The sequence below is a fragment of the Pteropus vampyrus genome, unplaced genomic scaffold, assembly GCF_000151845.1.
Source record: "Pteropus vampyrus isolate Shadow unplaced genomic scaffold, Pvam_2.0 Scaffold736, whole genome shotgun sequence".
NCBI classification, from domain to species: Eukaryota; Metazoa; Chordata; class Mammalia; order Chiroptera; family Pteropodidae; genus Pteropus; species Pteropus vampyrus.
The window spans coordinates 116,724-134,108 of NW_011889517.1; the positions used below are offsets into that span (position 1 = coordinate 116,724).

The following is a 17,385-nucleotide window of genomic DNA, read 5'->3' on the forward strand; positions in this document are numbered from 1 at the left end:
CCATAGGGTACACATTATTCCCATTTACAAACAGGAACACCGAAGCCCAAAGATGCAAGGAATTTGCCCAAGCTGACATATCTAAGAAAGAATCAAGCTGGAATCAAGCCTGGGTCATGCTGGCCCTAGAGCTCCTGCCCGCCACCCATCCAGAGTGGGGATGGGAACTCAGTTCTCCCAGTGTCCTGGGCCAGGCTGTTCCAGCATTGAAGGCATTGCTGGGTTGCACAATTCAGGGGGCACTGTTCACAGAGATGATTGAGAGGGAGGGTTCTGGCCAGAGACCACAGGAAGAATGTAGGCTAGCCGAGGGCTATCTGACCCAGGGTGAAGAAGGGAGAAGCAGAGGGGAGGCAGCATGAGGGGCAGGTTGACTGCTTGGGGATGGAGCGTTAAGGTGGGAAAGGGGAGAGACCTATTTGAGAACAGAGTGTATGACAGGTCTAATTTTTGCAGAAACGTGTATTATGGAAAAGAGACTAATGGTTTATATCATCAGTAGTTATCTCTTAGGGCTGGATATAGAGGTTGATTTTTTCTTTGAACCTATCTGATTTTTTTTTTCTGTACTGTAGATATTATTTATAGTGAGCAATAGAACAGACAAGAGAAGAACTTGGTGAAACTGAGAATGCGTGTCAAGAAGGGAGGGAGTCAGGGACTGGATTTGCTCTCTTGCTGACCTAATGCTCTGTGCATAGAGAAAGTCACTCCACCTCTCTGAGTCACTGTTTTCCACGTGTCCCACAAGGGCTTGGAGTGGATTCTAAACCCAACAGATCTTTGGCATCACCAGGGGAACTTTCAAATATATAGATTCCTAGAATCTATACCTGGAACGTCTGATGTTTTAGGTCTGTGGTGGAACCTAGACATTTACTTAAAACTAAAACATCCTGAGAGAGAAAAGGAAACATTTACATTTTATGTTATTCAATTCTATACTTTTTTCCCTTTCAAGTATGTATTACTTATAATAATCACCTTTTTAAACTTTAAAAATACATAAATAAAAGGGTCCTTCATCTCTAGGACATGTAAGTAAAAAAAGCAAATGAGAATAGTGGATTTTTTGGCAGAGGAAAATCTGTCACTGAATTCTCTCAAATCTTTTGACTTTTGAACCATCTGAGTATATTAATCATTATAAATAAATAAAACTTAGGCATATAATTATGCGGAAAGGTGAAAATAAAGTAAAGGCCACATGACTGATAAACTCATTTAAAGAACCTTGGTGTTCTTTAAAAGCAGTGGTCCCCATCCTTTCTGGCACCAGGGACTGGTGCTCCTGTGAGAATCTAATGCCTGATGATCTGAGGTGGAGCTGAGGCTGTGATGCTAGTGCTGGGGAGCGGCTGCAAATACAGATGAGGCTTCGCTTGCTCACCCGCCGCTCACCTCCTGCTGCGCGGCCCAGTTCCTAACAAGCCACGCACTGGTCCAGTCCGCAGCCCAGGGGTTGGGGACCCCTGTAAAGGACCTGGCTCTACAACTAAGTCCAGCACTAACACTCTGGAGTTTGTTACCCAGGTTGGAGAGATGGAAAGAAGGCCAAGCGGGGTACAGGAGCCAAGCAGGTCCCCGCCTCACCACTGCTGGTCTCCTGGGGTGTGGCGTCTACAACCTGCCACCCATCAAAGCCAGAGGGCAGATCCGGCCTCTTCATCCAGCAGTCGTTCCACACGTGGAAGTTCCTGGAGGGACATGGAAGAGTGCTGGGTCTGAGCAGCCCATCTGGGACCTCCCCAGCACTCCTTTGGCATCCAGATCTCAGGTCACTGCTCCTTGGAAGGCATGGGCTGTCCAGCCCCAGCCCCAGCCCTAGCCTTACCAAACAGAATCGTGGTTCAGGTGCTCGAGAGGTTTCATGTTCTCATCAAAGTAGATGTCCATGGTGAGGGATGTGTCTGTGTCATGCGCTGAATTGAAGTTGGTGACAGTACGAGTGGCCAGGCCCAAGCAGCGCAACACTGTGGAGGAGCCAGGGTTGGGTTCAGGGCCCGGGGCCAGGGCAGGGGTGGGTGCAGGTGAAGCATCAGGTGAGGGGTAGCTGGGGGTAAGGGGTTGCCAAGCTGGGTCAGGAGTCGCTAGGGCCAGGGTGTGTGGAGGGTTAGGGGAAGCTAGGCTGCCTGCCTGGCCTTGTCCCTGCCCAGCCTTTCTCCCTCCCCTCCCCTAGGCCTCTCTCTGGTTGTTAACACTAATTAATGATGATTAAGGTCAGTCTACCATCCACCCCAACCTGCCCCTGCACTGTAGCCACTGCTGGGCCAGGCTAGTGAAGGTGGAGCTTAGCTTCCCTCCCTCCCCCTTTGTAGGGCCCAGGCTCCCAGTTCCTCTATTACCTGTGGTGGTCACACCAGCGAAGACCCAGCACTGGCCATAGGGGACAGAGTAGCCAGTGCGTAGGTAGCTGAGTAAAATCTCCACACTGCCCACCCAGGCTGATGGGTTGGTGCCTCGGGAGTAATCGCCAGACCAATTTCCAATCAGGACCCCATTGTCATCCAAGGAGTTCACCTGTCCAGGACAGGATGGGGTGGGGGTAGTTGAAGGAGAGGCTCAGGATCCATCATGTGGTCCCAGCCCAGCCCCTGACCCTGCAACCACCCCTCACCCCAAAATGCCTCAGGATCTAGCCAGTAGCCGAAGGCTCGCCGACCCTAGAGCCACCTGCCCCCCACCCCCACACTTGGTCTGGCACAGGAATGTGAATCTTGGGTGTGTAAAGTATTGGGTTTGGCCCTACATTCCACGAGAGCTGGGACACGTGCCAGAAAGGGTGGGGTGGGGGACAGGCAAGGGAGGGACAAGGAGGAGTAAGACCTCTCCCACAATATCCTTTGCTAGGGCAGGGTCAGGGCTGAGGTCCTGGAGGAATCAGAAAGGGCAAGAGTAGGGGCCAAGGGAGGCAACAGGCAGACACACAGTAGGGCTCAGAGCCACAAGGGTGCTCACCATGGCAGAGATGACCCGGGAAACACTGACTGGGTCCCCACGGCCTCCATATGGCATGCCCCGCCGGTCCAGGATGTATAGGCAGGCATCCAGCACACCATGGTCAAACTGGAAAGAGAGAGGGCAGAGGTGACCGCAGCCCACCGTAGCCAAGCCCGACTTCTAGGCCAGCACGTTCTCTCCCACTCCACCCCACCTGTCTTTAGCTCTCCCAAGTGCATGTGGCCCTCGCCAGCCATACCTGGCCGTAGTTCCAGGTTCGCTCGCCAATCTGTGCTTCAGTCCCGTAGTAAATTCTTCCAGACTCATTAAGCACGTACTCCTGCCGCCAATCCTCATGCTCCACATATACGATGTCCTCTGTGTCCCCAAAATAGACATGCCTGGTTCCCTCCAGCCCTCTCCCTGGGCCCTACCTTCTCCTAGGCTAATTCTGCAGAACTCATGTCCACAGAGGAAGAACAGGAATGTCTCTAGGCTGAAAGCACTGTTCCCAGAAAGCATGGAGGGAGCATGACAGAGATAATGGGAAGAGGGTGGCTGTAACCAGGGCCCTGCACCGGGAGAGGTGAGGCTGTGTGACTTTGAGCTGGTCATCTTTCTACATGGGACCTAGGTCCCTTCACCCGGACAATGAGAGGCTAGCTTCTCCTAAGGTCAGACACCCAAGCACCACACTGGATCCTAGGAAAGGAAGCCCCGACCTGCCTCCTCTCCTGTCTATTCCCTGCTCCTGACTCCAGCAGACTCACCTGGGCACCAGGGATTGAAGAGGATGTAGATCTCATTGTGGGCGTCAAAGGGCAACAGGAACTCGCCAGCCTCTGAGTGTGTACGGACCGTGAACTGAAACTTGCCGATGATGGCATTGGGGGAGGTGTGGACTCGCAAGTTCAGATTCTGCCCACTGGACTTGGTCACCTGGGCCTTCCAGCCTCCACTGCCCCCCTTGCCCACTGGGATGATCACGTGGGTGCCCTTGCCCACCTCGGGGTTGTTTCCTGGAATGGCAGAAGCAGCAATTAGCTGGTGAAGCATTCCCAAGGTGGGGGAAAATGGAGCCTTGGATTTCTCCCAGCCCCACCCAGAATATGTATGAGCTAGTGTGTGTGTGTCCCTGAGTTGGGCCATCTCCTTAGTCTGTGACAGTCTAAAAATAGTTCTGTCCCCGCCCGATGCCTGTCCACATGCCAGGGCAGAGACCCAGTCCAACATCTCAAACCTGTTCCCCTGACACTGAACTTAGAGGTGGGCAGGGGAGATCAGGCCACTGTCACCCTCTGCCTGTCTGACTGTCCTAGCTCCTGAGCTGGAAAAGCAGAGCCGCCCTGGCTGGGTCCAGATGCCCCAACCTCATGTGAAAGGGCAGTCAGATCCTGAAAGGCAACCCTGTCTGCTCCCTGGCACTGCTGCTTCCAGAACCCAGAGCATCCCTGGTGGAGGTGGTGGGGTACCTGGGAAATTAGAGGCTGGAGTGGGCAAGGCCAGGCCCTAATCAGAGGGTATGAGGAGTCTCCCGCCCCCGGCAGCAGCATAATCACCAGCCTGGATAGTCAATGGCCACCAAGCAACGCAGTAAGGGAGGCATCCGCTCTGGGCCACGGGGACAGAGGAAACAGAGACAGAGTTGCACAGAGGGAGTGGGGAGAACTCGCCACACCCTGGAGGAGAGCAGATCCAGAAAGAAAGATACACAGAGGCAGTAACGCTGAAGCAAGCACCTGAGGAGAAAGAATATTGAGACAGATGCCCCTGGAGGCTTGAAGAGGGTGGGCTTAGAAAAATGGAGACATCAAGACCCTCTTTGAGACACACCCCTCGGGACACACACATGCACACCAGCCTTATGTGGCAGAGGAGAGGAGCTGGGCGAGGGAGGAGCCCAAAGATGCCCCTCTAACCCTAATACCAGGGCTGGGAGGCCCTGGTAGCCAGCACCCCTGCCCAAGTTTTCACCCTTCCCACTATAAGCCCCACTGACCTATGTGCAGTTCCAGGGTGATACTATCAGAGGACTCATAGGGCCGAGACAGGAAGAGCACCATGTGGAAAGCCTGCCCACGGCGCAAGATCAATTCGTCGTACTCATACTCATCTGTGTGATGCTCTCGGCGGTTCTCGCCCGAGCGTGAACTCAGCAGATCCACACCAGTCACCGCCAGCATGCCCTCTGCAAAGCCACAATTCCAGGTCAGTTGAAGCCCCAAGGGAAGTCGAACTCCCCCTTACCCCCTCATCATTAGCCTCTCAGGCTCCCAGAGATGCCAGGATGAGTGTGTCCCTATTAAGCCCTTTTGGCTCTCAGCTAAGGTCGACAGGCCAGCCTCACCTCGGATTGTGCCGTCTCCAGCTGCATTCACACCACTGCCCCGGGAGACAGGCGGGCGGGAGTCTGAGCCCCGGGAGTTAGGTCTTCGGCGTGCAGAGCTTGACCCTCGACCCCTGGAGCCAGAGCCTCGGTCTCCGTGGGGCTCAGGCCCCGAGTCATCATCTGTCCCACTCCTGCAGGAGCAGCAGCCACAGCAGCGAGCCCAGAAGGAACGGCCCCCTCCGCGAGACCGTCTGTCGGACTCTGGCTCTGGAGAAGGCGTGGTGGGGGGCTGCCAGGGGTTCCCGCCCCAGCGGCCCACGTCTGAACGAGGACCATCCATCGTCATGTTCATGTCTGTGTGGAAGAGGCAAGGAGGCTCTGGTCATCCTCTCAGACCTCCTTTACCTAGGACACTGCAGCCAGCCCAGCCGGAAACCTGCCATCCAAAGAGCTGATTCTAGTCCCAGCCAGATGATTGAGATGATCTGATGATCCAGAGATTTCCCCAGACTCATCCAGCAACCCCCCTTGAAGACCCCTCTCAGATTCACCTAGAGAAACTTCCCGTGTTATAGAGATGAGGTTTCCCTTTTCATCCCCACACAGACACCTGCCAAACCAGATGCCCAATCAAGAAAACTGCTCAAGGACTCATCCCAGGAAATGTGTGGACACTTGTCACAGCCACAAGACCCAGCAGCATAGACCATCCCTTGGCCTGCTCCCTCCACCTGCCAGCTCCTCAGTCTAGAGATCTACCAACCAACCGCCTCTAGAACCGATTTCTTAGCAGAGATCTCCCACCCAAGGCTCCTTGCAAAAGAAAGGCGGGTGACATGCCGGACTTGTGGTCCTAGGCATTCCCCACGTCGGGTGAAACCCCTCTCAAAGTATCTGGGAGAGGCGGGGCACCGTAGGTGCTGGAGCCCACGCTCCCCCAGGGCGGCTTCGGGGCAGCCTTGCTGGGTACGCAGGCTTGGGCTGGCCCGCACTCGACCTTGCTGGGGACCGATCTGGGCTGGCGCGGACTCCAGACGGTGTCATGTGGCTCAGCATCTCAGGGCCCATTGGTACCCCTCACCTGGCGGCGGAGGACAGCGTTGAGTCCCGCGGCCACGGTGGAACAGGTCAGGACTGATGGGACAGGACAGACGCGCCTGACGCCACCACACAAGTGGAAGGTGTGGGATGGGCGGGTAAGTGGTTTATGAGGGGGGAGGGCGGGGCTGGCTTCTGGGAAGAAGGGGGAGCATCCTCCTTAGGGAAAGAGGCCAGGCCCCTGGGGCTGTTTCCTGAGGTAGGGGCAGGAAATAAGCTCTGCCCGGGCTGAAACCTGTTTGCCCTTTCGAGGAATTGAACAACTGTGGAAACGAAATAGTGCAGGAGAGGCTAGGGAGGGGGCGGGGTCGGGGTCTGTCAGGGATGAAGCTGGAGTGAAAGTGGAAGGCTTTGGTGGGACTGCTACGCCAGGCTGATTCCTGCTAGAATGGGTGCTTAAGGAGTCTCTTCTCCTGAGGGTAATGGGACAAGGAACCGCCTTCATCCACACTACATATCCAGCAGACCCTTCGTTTCCAAGCTCAGGTTCTCAATCTGTGCTCTCAGCAGTCTCTGCTGCCAGGCTCCCATGCAACCCAGGTCAGGCTCAGCCCATGGGCTTGGTCCATGGGCTTGGTCCTGGGACTCGTCCTGCCGGGGAGGTCCCTGAACCCGAAGCTGCAGACTGGTGACATCAGCAGCCTGGCCCTCAGACTGGCTCCACCAGCCAACCCATGACCTGCCGGCTCTACCTGATCCTCTGACCCCCACCCTCACCCATCTGTCCTTCCTCTTCCTCCAGCTGCTCCACAGCCCGAGGAATGAGTGAGCTGCCTCCAGCTTCCTGTGTCCTTCCAAGTTTGGGAATGCCAAGTTGGGTGGTGGTGGTGGTGGGGGCGTGTTTGGAAGGTTCAGAGTAGGAGCAAGCAATCCCTTGTTTTCTTCCCCTGGCCTGGGCTTTTGGGGAGGCTTAAGCCATACTCTAAGGCTCAAGTGGGAACTGAGCACCTCCCTCCTCCCACCCCCCACTTCCCTACCCGCGCCCCAAGCTAGAGTACTCCCTTCTCTCACTGAGAGGAGTGTCTGGTCAGCTAGAGTCCTAGGTTCTCTAACCTGGAATTCTCCCTGGGAATCCTGAACAACTGGCTCCAGGCACCTGCCCTGTGTGCATCCCATCTCCACCCTGACACAGGGGAAACACCAGGATGCTGCAGAGAGAACTGCAAGGCAAAGAGAATGCCAGGTATCCTCAGGGAGGATCTCTTGGGAGTTCTACGGAAAGGTTGAGGCCCTCTTCTTGGGGCTTCTTCCCACCATCCCACTGGTATCCCAGCTCGGCCCATTGACCGCTGACCAAAAGACAGTAAAAACAGGGTTGGCTAGAAGATACAGGGAAGCCAATTGAAGAGAGGCTGATTTTGGTGATGCATCAGGTAGGGAGGTGACTCGGGGAGTGGGGACAGAGGCTCCAGGACCTGGCAGGGAGCCCTCCACACCCATGATGACCTTTTCCTGTCCAGCTCCAAGGCCCAGCCCTGGCAGGGGGTCTGCCCTCACCTCCAAAACTTTCAGATGCCACATCAGTGGAAATCAAAATCTCAGGCAGATCTGAGACAGGTCAAAGGACTTTGTTGAGGGGCTGTTTGTGCATCACCATGGATATGGGAAGGGGCTGGATTCTGAGGGTCCGGATGTGTGCATGTGCACACAGGAGCCCAGGTAGATTCCCAGGGAACCAGGAAATGCCTTGTCACACTCTCCCTCTTGTTTCAGTCTCTTTCCCCACCCAGCCAGGTTTGACTCAGTGCCCTAAACCTTGAACCGCTCCCCTTTCCTCCCTCCAGGAGGCTCAAGTGCCTCAGCACTTTCCAAGTCAGGACAAGGGTGGTGCGTGTGCGCGCGCACATGTGTTGGGGGAATATCATGAGGACAGACGCCTGGCTCAGCTCAGTACCTTAGGGAGCTGAGGCCACGTCTTGCCCAACCATTCCATATCCATACAGAAGCAAGAACATGAGTCTGGGATCCCAGACTAAGGTGTACAGCTTTGGTTTCAGCACCTGAGCTTAGCAATCTTGGGTGTATCTTAATAGCAGTTTCCTCATCAGTACAATGGGGCCTAATCATCTCATCCCTGAGAGTTTATGAAGATCAGATGGGATCAAGTATTTTCAAGGGCTCTTCAACTGCAGAATGATATTCATGGGGACAGATGTTGTTTTAAGAAGGTGGGGAAAGGGTGCTCTGACTCACTCCTAGGAACAGCTTTCTCTCTCAGCTGTGGTAAATGAAAGCCAGAACTCCTGGGCAGAGGGCATCTGGAAGGGGCAGAGGTCATGGGAAAAATTCTGAGCCCTTCTAGTTGGAGACTTACAGCTGCTTTGTAGCCTAGCCCCAGCCTCAACCAAAAGGTAAACTCAAATCCAGCCCTCACTCTGATTCTGCCCTAAACACTGAGGCTTTGGTTCTCCATGACAAGCAAAAAATGAAAGACAGGATGAAACAACTAAGTAAGCAGCAGCTTACTTAGCAGACTGAGGGGGCCTCCCATTCTTTATTCAGTTCCAATAAGTTAGAGGGTAGAGGTGCAGGCAGGGTCTCTTAGGTGAAGATGCTGCTAACTAAAGGCAGCAGCTCGGCCAGGTGTTCCAAGGTGTCCACCGCTTGGCACAGGGGGTTGCCCTGCAGGTTGAGGAGGACCAGCTTGGGGCAGGAGGCAAGAGGCTGGAGTGCTGCAGGCTGCTGGAGACCTTGGGCAAGAGAGTCAAGGAAAGCTTGGCGGTTTCCCAAAGATCCATTTGCTCCTATGTATCCGTCACTGTTCTCCCTCAAGAGCGGGGACTGCTGCCTGGTAGCCTGGTTGACGGGCATCCTGCATGCTTCCCTGGAGTGAGTAAGTGGCCAGAGGCCAGGCAGGAAGCACAGGGTGCAGACTGAATATGGTACTAGGAGTGGTGGAGACTATGGCCAAGGGGAAGGCAAGCCCGGGCTATAGTGACATCCACGACTCAGCAATGACCAGGGGTAGGTGAGTGGAAATGCAGGCCAAAAGTTGCTTTAACTTCCAATTTTTAAGAGGAATCAGAATTCCAGGTTTTTAAAATATGAAACTTCCCGATTTCATAATACTAAGTGGTACCCAAGAACATCTGCGGGCCGTCCATTTGTGAACTCTGGCTTGAGGAAGTCTCTTCCCTCCTGCAGAACTCCACTAGTGCAAGTCAAAGAAAGCCCCACACAGCCCCAGGATATTCTCTCTCCTTAGCTTAGACTGCCAGAACCCCCTCCCCATCCCCCTGAGGGCACCCCCCCTGATTGCGGTCTGTCCCTTCCCAGTGTGGCACCTCACTCTACCCGCTGACTGAAAGTCATCCAGAAGGAAGGATACGGTTGTTGTACAGTAAGAGCTCTTGCAGCCGAGGCAGGTTAGTGACACCGTCCAAGGACTCTATGACATTATCATTGGCCTGCAGCACCTGGGGAGCAGGGAGGGTAGGGAAGACAAGGCAGGGCAGGCAGCTGTCAGCCTGAGACTGACTGTACATGCAACTGAGGTGCCTAGGGTGATCAGCTTGCAGTGCATGGAAGGGCTTCTGGGTCAGACTGGATGATGGAGTGGGTAAGGCAGGGGTCATCTGTAGGGGCTGGCAGGACCTGGGCATCTCTCTGTCGGGTAGGCAGACTTCTGAGGTGGAGGAATGGGAAAAGGACCACCCAGAACAGTGACAGAGGACTGAGGGCTTTACCTCAAGGCAGCGCAGGGCGGCCAGGGCAGGGGGCAGGGCTCGGAGACGATTATTTGACAGGTCAAGATGAGTGACCAAGAGTAGCTGTTCCAGATGACAGAGCACCGTCAGATCCTGAGGAGCAGGGATGAGATACTCAGCAGGGAGGGGCCTGAGCCATCGTTTATCAGGCACTTACTCTCTGTGCCCCACAGAGGCCCTTGGGGACCTCAGCTGAGAAGAAGATGGGGTAGGTGGAGAGCTTACCTTACAACCCACCACAGTACATGCTCCATGTCAAGGACATAGAACAGACTGATTGCTGGTAGGGTGGCTAGTGGAGTGGATGGAGTGGGGGCAGGTACAGGGGGCAGAGGAGAACACTGGAGTAAAAAAGACACTGGTAGGAACAGGCCTGGTAAATCTGGGAGATTGGTTTGGTGGGAGCAGAGGTGGGCTGCAGTGATGTGATGAAACTGACGTGTTAGGAAGACTGGGAAGAGCCACAAATTGAAGAAAAACAGAGTCTGGAAAATTTGTCAGGAATCTCTGGGAACTATTCAGGCTTTAGGCATTGGCTTGCTCCAATGAGCAGCAGAAGAAATGTCCAGAAAGGCACCTGAAGGCAAAGCCAGGGGTGTAGTGAGGCCACACAGAGAGGGCCTCAGCTGAAGTCCAGTGAATAAACAGAAAAGCTGGCCAGGCCACGAGGAAGAAGAGCGGGCCAGTGGGGTGAGGGTGCAGGGAAGGCCCATGCACAATCCATACCTTGTGACTCAGGTGCAGCACGCGCACCTCTGCATACTCCATCTTGAGCACGCTGTTCTCCACTAAGAACTTGCTGCGCAAATCATCCAGGTATGCTGCCCGCATTGGGTCCACAACCTGGAGGGGATGGAGCCAGCAAGGAATGTGTGTCAGCTGCCTTCCTCCTGCCCACCAGGCCTTCCCCTTGCCTGTTCCCGAATGTCTAGCTTGCCTTGAGGGTCTGGAAGTACTGCAGTGTCTCTTTCTCATATAGGAGAGGATCCAGTGCCCGCATCAACAGGATAATGGTGAGTAGGCACCCTGTGAAAAGGGTGGGAAAAGGAAAGTCTCTTTGGACCCTCCTCTGCTCCCATCTACCTGAGACCCATCCCGCTCTCCCCAAGCCCTCACCCCCACTCCTGAAAGGGGCCTCCTGAGAGGAGCAGGATCTCAGGGAATGGGGCCTCACATTTGTTCTCAGGCTCCAGCTCCTGCAGCTCCTTACAGGATTCAAGTTCAGACTGTAGCACCGTGGACTTCTCCACCGACAGCTCACACCTGAGGGTGGGCGGCGGCGGGGGGTGGTGATGCCCATAGCCCTGGGCTACTGGCCATCCCCTAATATCCAGGTTGAGACCATCTGCCTGAGTCTCCAGCCTCCTGCCCCAGTTGCCTCATGCCCAGAGCCCAGAGCCCTCTTCTGTTGGCATGCTTCCCTGTCATCACCTGAAGAGTTGCTCATCCGTGACTGAGTCCCGGCACCAGCCCTCTTGGCGGCCTGAAAGAAAGAAAGAATAGGTGGCAGGAGGGGATACCCATGAGAGGAAGAAGGGATAGGGGTCTGCTACGAGGGGTGGAAGCTGTAGGTTGCATCACCTTTGAAGAGCACACACTCCTTCTGGGCATCGCCTGCTGTCCAAATGACACGAAATGTATGTTGGGGCAACTGGTCGTTGAGGGAGGCAGTGGGCAGGTCACAGATCTGGGAGCATTGGTCAAGGAAATGCCCAGCTATACCACTTTTCTGACTGTCCAACCTGGCCCTGCCCCAGACCCACACTCTGCCCCTCCAATCCTGGGATACCCAGACATGGCTGGGCCGGTTCCTGCCATCTGGGGTCCTCCACTCCACAGCCAGGGGTGACTCATCAACCATGAGCAGCAAGGTCTCGATCCTAGAGCCCACCTGGCACAGAGGACAAAGAGAGACTCATCAGCCCCAACAGCACAAGGTCCATGATATTCTCCAGTAAAGCTGCAGGGCTCACCATGAGGGGCCGAGAGAAGGAGACAGTCAGACAGGCCTCATCCCGGCTCACATGCAGGCAGCGCAGAGCATCCTGGGGATCAGCTGCGGGGAGACACAGCCTCAGGTCTCCTAAATCCTCTTCCATTCCTTCCAAGCCCTAAATACCCAACCTCCTCCCTTACTGCTCACCTCGTCCCAGGAGCCAGCGGTGATAGAACCAGGCACTCTGATCATTGGGGTCAGTGAAGAAGGCATTCTGAACCAGCTCTAGCTCTGCAAGGGCAAAGGAGGCGCAGGGCTGTGGTTGGTACCCTGGTGGGCTCCTAGCTGTCCCAATATCCAGCTCTCTCCTTGCAGTACCTCCAGTCCTCAGCTTCACTATACGCTGGCCTGGCACAGCAGCTGCATATATCAGTTTTATTTTTCCCATTGAACACTTGAGCACCCTTCTGCCAGGAGCTAAATCATATATACCCCTAGAGCCAGGCACAAAATAGCTGCTCAGTAAACCCAAATGCAGGTTCAAGAACAGGGCTGGACTAGGAAGATGGTGCTGCAGAGTCCTCCCCAGCACCCCAACCCTGCTTACCTTTGAGCAGCACATCCTCAGGGAGGCGCCCCTGTGGTCCAGAGTCTGGCTGGGGGTGCAGCTGGGGCAAGAGGCGGGAACGGTAATGCCAGGAGGAATAGTTGGAGAAGTTTCGGGTGATGAGGCTGTCAGTGAAGGCTAGCTCCTCTGCAGGGGGAACAGCTGCCTGTGTAGCCACGAACCGCCGGTAGTCCCAGCAGTGAACTGGGGGGAAGTATGACAGCACATCTCAGAAGCAAGGCAGGAAGTGTTCCCTGGCTGATACCCCTGGAGTTCCCTCAGAGGCCCCTAAAAACACTTCTCCGTGTACTCCGTGGAGGATGCATTTGGCTCCAACATCCCTTTTGCCGTTAGTTCAGTGGGCCTGTCCTGGCCATCCCTCCCAACTCTGGGCCTTACTGAGGCCCTAGTACCAGGATGTGGGGTAGGTGAGGGCTGTGGGGACAGAATCTGCAGGCACGTACAGTTCCGCTCATCAACTTCGAGGAAACGTGCACACAACTCCAACTCCCGGGCCCAGTTGGGCTCTGGAAGGCGGCCCAACAGCCAGCAACGGTGATGCCAGGTACCATAGGACTTGGGGTTCACCCGCAGGCAGCTCTCCAGGAAACCTAGTTCTGCCTTCACCAGAGCAGCCAATTCCTCGGGGGACCTGTGCCCAGAGGGGAATGAGGGTCAGGGCCCTCCAACACCCAACTTCACTTATCCCTGACTTTCTGCACCCAGTCCTCCACTGCCCTCTGCCTGTGCCCCTGGCTGCCCTATTCCTCCTCCATCACTGGATCCAGGGAGGGCAGCGGTAGGGCTAGACCAATCTTCTTGGGACCCTGAATCCCTACGCACTTCTGAGCCTCCAGCTTCTGGAGCACCTCTCGTCGACAGTTCCAGAGGGTGGCAAAGTCAGGGTTGGCTCCTAGAATCTGGCTTGTCAGTTCCAGCACTGACTCATCCAGCTCACCAGCCTGGCGCTAAAAAGATAGAAGGGTCAGAAATCATATTCTCCCACTGCAGGGTTAAATAACATAAACAGAATTATCAAATATTCTATAAATTTCATATTATACAATAGGTACTATGTAAAGTGCTTACATGTATCCTCTCATTTAATTTTCACAACAGCCTCATGCAGTAAGTGCAGTTATTAGCCCCATTTTACGGATGAGCAAACTGAGGCCCAAAGAGATTCAGTACCTTTTCAAGGTCACACAGCCAGTAAGTGATAGAACCCATATATGGATCCAGGCAATCTGACTCTAAGGCCCAGTTCTTGGCCTCTGTGCTATACTAAGGGGGCCACCTGGAGATAGGGTACCTCTGAGGGCCCCACCTTCTGGAAGACAGTCTGGGTAGCTGATCGGTATAGCTTCAGTTTCTGTTCCCGCTCTAGCCTTTTGGCCTCTGCTTGCTCTTCCGAAGTCTTCACCTTCAGGCGCCCGTGCTACAGGGAAAGGTGGGTTGGGAGGGTCAGACTGCCTTGCAGAGGCAGGCCCACCGAACCCCAACAACAGAGGCCCAGATTTATATTGGGAAATCGAGAGGCAAGGCCACTGGGGCAAGGGACATGGGCATGCGGAAATGAGAGGCTGAGGTCAGGGGTCTCACCATGGTGTCGGCTCAGGGTTCAGGACAGGGAAGGGGTCCAGTGGTAGACCGTGAAACCTAGGGAAAGAAGTGTCAATCATGGGAGCCCCGCCCCTGCTAGCCCCGCCTCCAGTTGTCCCGCGGAAGCCGCACGCGAGCCAGAAAATCGACCCCCGGGGTGTAAAAGGGTCCTGGACAGACACTGCACGTGCAGGAGGAGGCGCCCACCCGGACTGGGACTTTCACCCGTGCGGCCCTGCCCACAGCCCGATCCCACCAGGCTGGACCCGAACCGGGGCACTTGGGCGATGGGGACCACTCTGCGCCCGAAGGCTGCTGCTACCCGCCCGCCTCACGACTTCCAGGCTTTACCGCCCCCGGCGGGCGGACCCACCTGTGCTGGGAGGTGACGTGAGAGACGCGGTGCTACAGCGCCCGCCACCGAGCCCAGGGGTTGGCTAGAGCGGCGCCCAGCCCCGGCTCTCCGAGGCCCAGCGCCCTCTGCAGGCCTGCGGAGGGACCTGGGCGGAGTAGGTGGGGTCCAGAGGCGCGTGCGCAGGCCCGGAAACGCCGGTCCCTGTTAGCTTCCTAGCAAATACGAGTGCTCATGCGTGTCTATGGCCCGCTTGTGAAAGCAGCAGAAACTGAAGTTTGAGTCAGCGACTCCAACTGTAATTCAGTTGAAGAGGTTTCTCCAACAGCTGAAAACCACACCTTCACTGCTCCACTGACCTCACTCTGGCAGTTCTGGCCACAGCCTAGTTGCCGGATCTGATGGAAGTACTGCATCTTCCTTGACCTTTGCAGCATTTGACACTATCGATTTCCTTCCACTTGACACCCTGCCCTGGCTTCTCCTCCTGTACCTCTGCCCCTGTCTTCTCTCCTAAGTATGGGTGATTTTCCTCACGCCCTTTTTTTTATTTACTTCACACACCGGTGCTGGGAGAACTTTCAGAAATCCAAGCCTGACTTCTAGGAATTGGAGCCTCCCCAGCCCCTAACCCGAAAGAGCCCAGTCCTGGGCCCATAGATTTTCTGGCTCACACTTTCTCTTGTGTTTTCATCCACTCTCATGGTTTTAATTAGGATCCGTAAGCTGATGACACTCAAACTTATATCTCCAGTCCAGATGTCTTGCAAGCTTTAATAATGAATGAAATATATGTGTGTGTATGTGTGTGTATATATGTATAACATGTATATATGTGTGTATATATATTATACACACACACATACTCAAAAGCCTATTAGATAACACATGGGTGTCCCAGAGATACCTTGAATTCCAAACGTCAAAAGGTATTGTCTCTTCATCCAGTCTAAACTTTGGCCTTTGTGTTTCCTACTGTAGTGAATGGCACTATTCCCTCTCCATTTTCCCTTAATATCTCTAAAATACTCTCTCTGTTCCCATTGCACTAAGAATTTAAGCTCACTTCCCTGGATTGTTGAAAGTGTTTGTCAGTGTTCTCCCATCTCTGCCCCATCCCCTCTATTATCAGTTCATCCTCTGTGCTGCTGGATTGGTCTTTCTAAAATGCAAATTCGATCATGTCACATCTCTGCCTAAAAGCCTTCCATGGCTGCTGACAAAGTTTCAGGACAAACTTTGAATCTCTCAAGTTAGCACATCAGGCCTTTTGGCACTGGGCCCTGCCTACTACTCCTTTGGCTTCATGTCCTGCTTGCCCTTGTTAGAAACTCTTTATCACAGCTGATAGAACTACTTGCAATTTCCCAAACATGTTAACCTGTTTCCTCTTCTTGACTCTCCTTCCTTTGCCAGATAACTCCTGTTTGGCTTATAGATTTAACTTGTGTCACCACCAGGAAGTTCTCCAGAATGCCCCAGTCTGATTTGGAAGACCACATGTGCTGTCAAAGATAGTGCATATTTCCCTGTGCCTACTGTAAGTTTTAGTTTGTATGTCAGCATTTCCTATCAGATTCAAAGTTCCTGAAGGACAAGAATGACACTTTTGGTCTTGTGTCTCTGATACTTGGCCATGGTTCTTAGTAGTTATTGAGTATTTATTTGAATGAATGAACAAAGCAACACAGTGAGGGCTGATTTGGCTAGGCCTAACAATGAGTACTGTTGGCCTTTGGGGATAGGAGAGATCAGGAAGCTCAGGAAGGTTTCCTGGTGGAGCTTTCATGGGGTTCAAGGTGATAGTGTGTATATATGTGTGATGTCTTTGTGAGAAGTGTATGTCCATGTGGCATGTACATGTTTATAAATCACATCTGGGTAAGAAAGTTTGGCTTTAAATTCTTTATATTTCTTCTAACCCTTTTAAATAATACCTACCTGCCAGAGTTGAGAGGAAGATTAAATAAAATGATGTATGTAAAGTGCTTAGAACAGTGCCTACACTTTAAGGACTCAGTAAATAGTAACAGTGGTAATTTTCTAATTTTTGTCACAAATATACAAGGAAATTGAGGCTCAGAAAGATTAAGTAACTTACTAAGTGCCACTGATATAGTAAGTGGCGAAATGGGACTTGTGTCTGGTCTGGTGCAGCCCTTCTACCTCACCAACTGCTTTGTTTTAGGGGAGGGACATCACCATCTGCTCTTGCTTCCTGCTCTACACACACTCACATATACAATCAGATACCTGAGAAGACAGATACCAACAGGTGTGGATTAGCCAGGTACAGTCTTACATCATAGTCACTAGGGAAGAAGAAAGGGTTGGACAAAGGCTGAAGTAGGCATAAAATATTGTTTAGTAATTAGTAATCTTGAAACTGGAAAAGTTGAGTCAACCAGGCTGCAGTTCAGGGAGGAAGTGAATCTCATGATGTATGTAAAGTGCTTAGAACAGTGCCTACACTTTAAATCTGCTTCCAGAAAGTAGAGCCTGGTTTTGGAAAGAGAGGGCAGGAAGGGCATTTCAGGCATGTACTATGATGTGAAGGGAGGGGAGATGAACCAAACAGACTTAGCTAGTTGGCAGACAGGAGGTGAAACAGGTGCCTTTGGAGATAAGAGCAGTGGAACCAATGGAACCAATGACAAGCCTCTTGCTTTAAGGCAAAAAGAGCTGTCAGGAGTTATATTTGGCTTTTTGTGTGGAATAAGTGGGAAGCATGTAGGTGTCTGAGGGCTGCAATCTGATATTTGAGGAAGGGATTTTACTGCCTTCTATGTAGAGAGAAGAACAAGCAATAATTGA

General features: G+C 53.5%; 2 protein-coding genes across 4 annotated transcripts in view; both read right to left on the minus strand.

Moving 5' to 3' along the window:
* TGM1 (transglutaminase 1) overlaps positions 1-5,609 on the minus strand; it is a 13,279-nt gene extending 7,670 nt beyond the window's left edge. The window contains exons 1-8 of the mRNA XM_011385519.1: positions 5,288-5,609; positions 4,940-5,128; positions 3,711-3,959; positions 3,200-3,318; positions 2,959-3,066; positions 2,346-2,520; positions 1,835-1,973; positions 1,594-1,697 (exon numbers count right to left, since the gene is read on the minus strand). Of these exons, the coding sequence (XP_011383821.1) occupies positions 1,594-1,697; positions 1,835-1,973; positions 2,346-2,520; positions 2,959-3,066; positions 3,200-3,318; positions 3,711-3,959; positions 4,940-5,128; positions 5,288-5,609 (1,405 nt within the window). The remainder of the gene's footprint in view (positions 1-1,593; positions 1,698-1,834; positions 1,974-2,345; positions 2,521-2,958; positions 3,067-3,199; positions 3,319-3,710; positions 3,960-4,939; positions 5,129-5,287) is intronic.
* A 3,224-nt stretch (positions 5,610-8,833) lies between these two features.
* RABGGTA (Rab geranylgeranyltransferase alpha subunit) lies at positions 8,834-14,729 on the minus strand. Of its 3 annotated transcripts, none has more exons than XM_011385520.2 (17): positions 14,593-14,729; positions 14,220-14,276; positions 13,945-14,055; positions 13,461-13,585; positions 13,082-13,269; positions 12,618-12,821; positions 12,218-12,301; positions 12,048-12,130; positions 11,864-11,965; positions 11,656-11,761; positions 11,506-11,557; positions 11,249-11,337; positions 11,012-11,100; positions 10,801-10,917; positions 10,054-10,167; positions 9,696-9,783; positions 8,834-9,057 (listed from the first exon to the last, which is right to left on the minus strand). In XM_011385520.2, exons 2-17 carry the CDS (start codon positions 14,220-14,222, stop codon positions 8,909-8,911), a joined length of 1,704 nt encoding a protein of 567 aa, XP_011383822.1. In that variant the 5' UTR covers positions 14,223-14,276; positions 14,593-14,729; the 3' UTR covers positions 8,834-8,908. The 3 variants fall into 3 exon arrangements, with proteins under 3 accessions (XP_011383822.1, XP_011383823.1, XP_011383824.1); XM_011385521.2 differs by having other exon boundaries at positions 14,492-14,600; XM_011385522.2 differs by lacking the exon at positions 14,593-14,729 and adding an exon at positions 14,427-14,566.
* Positions 14,730-17,385: the final 2,656 nt, after the last annotated feature.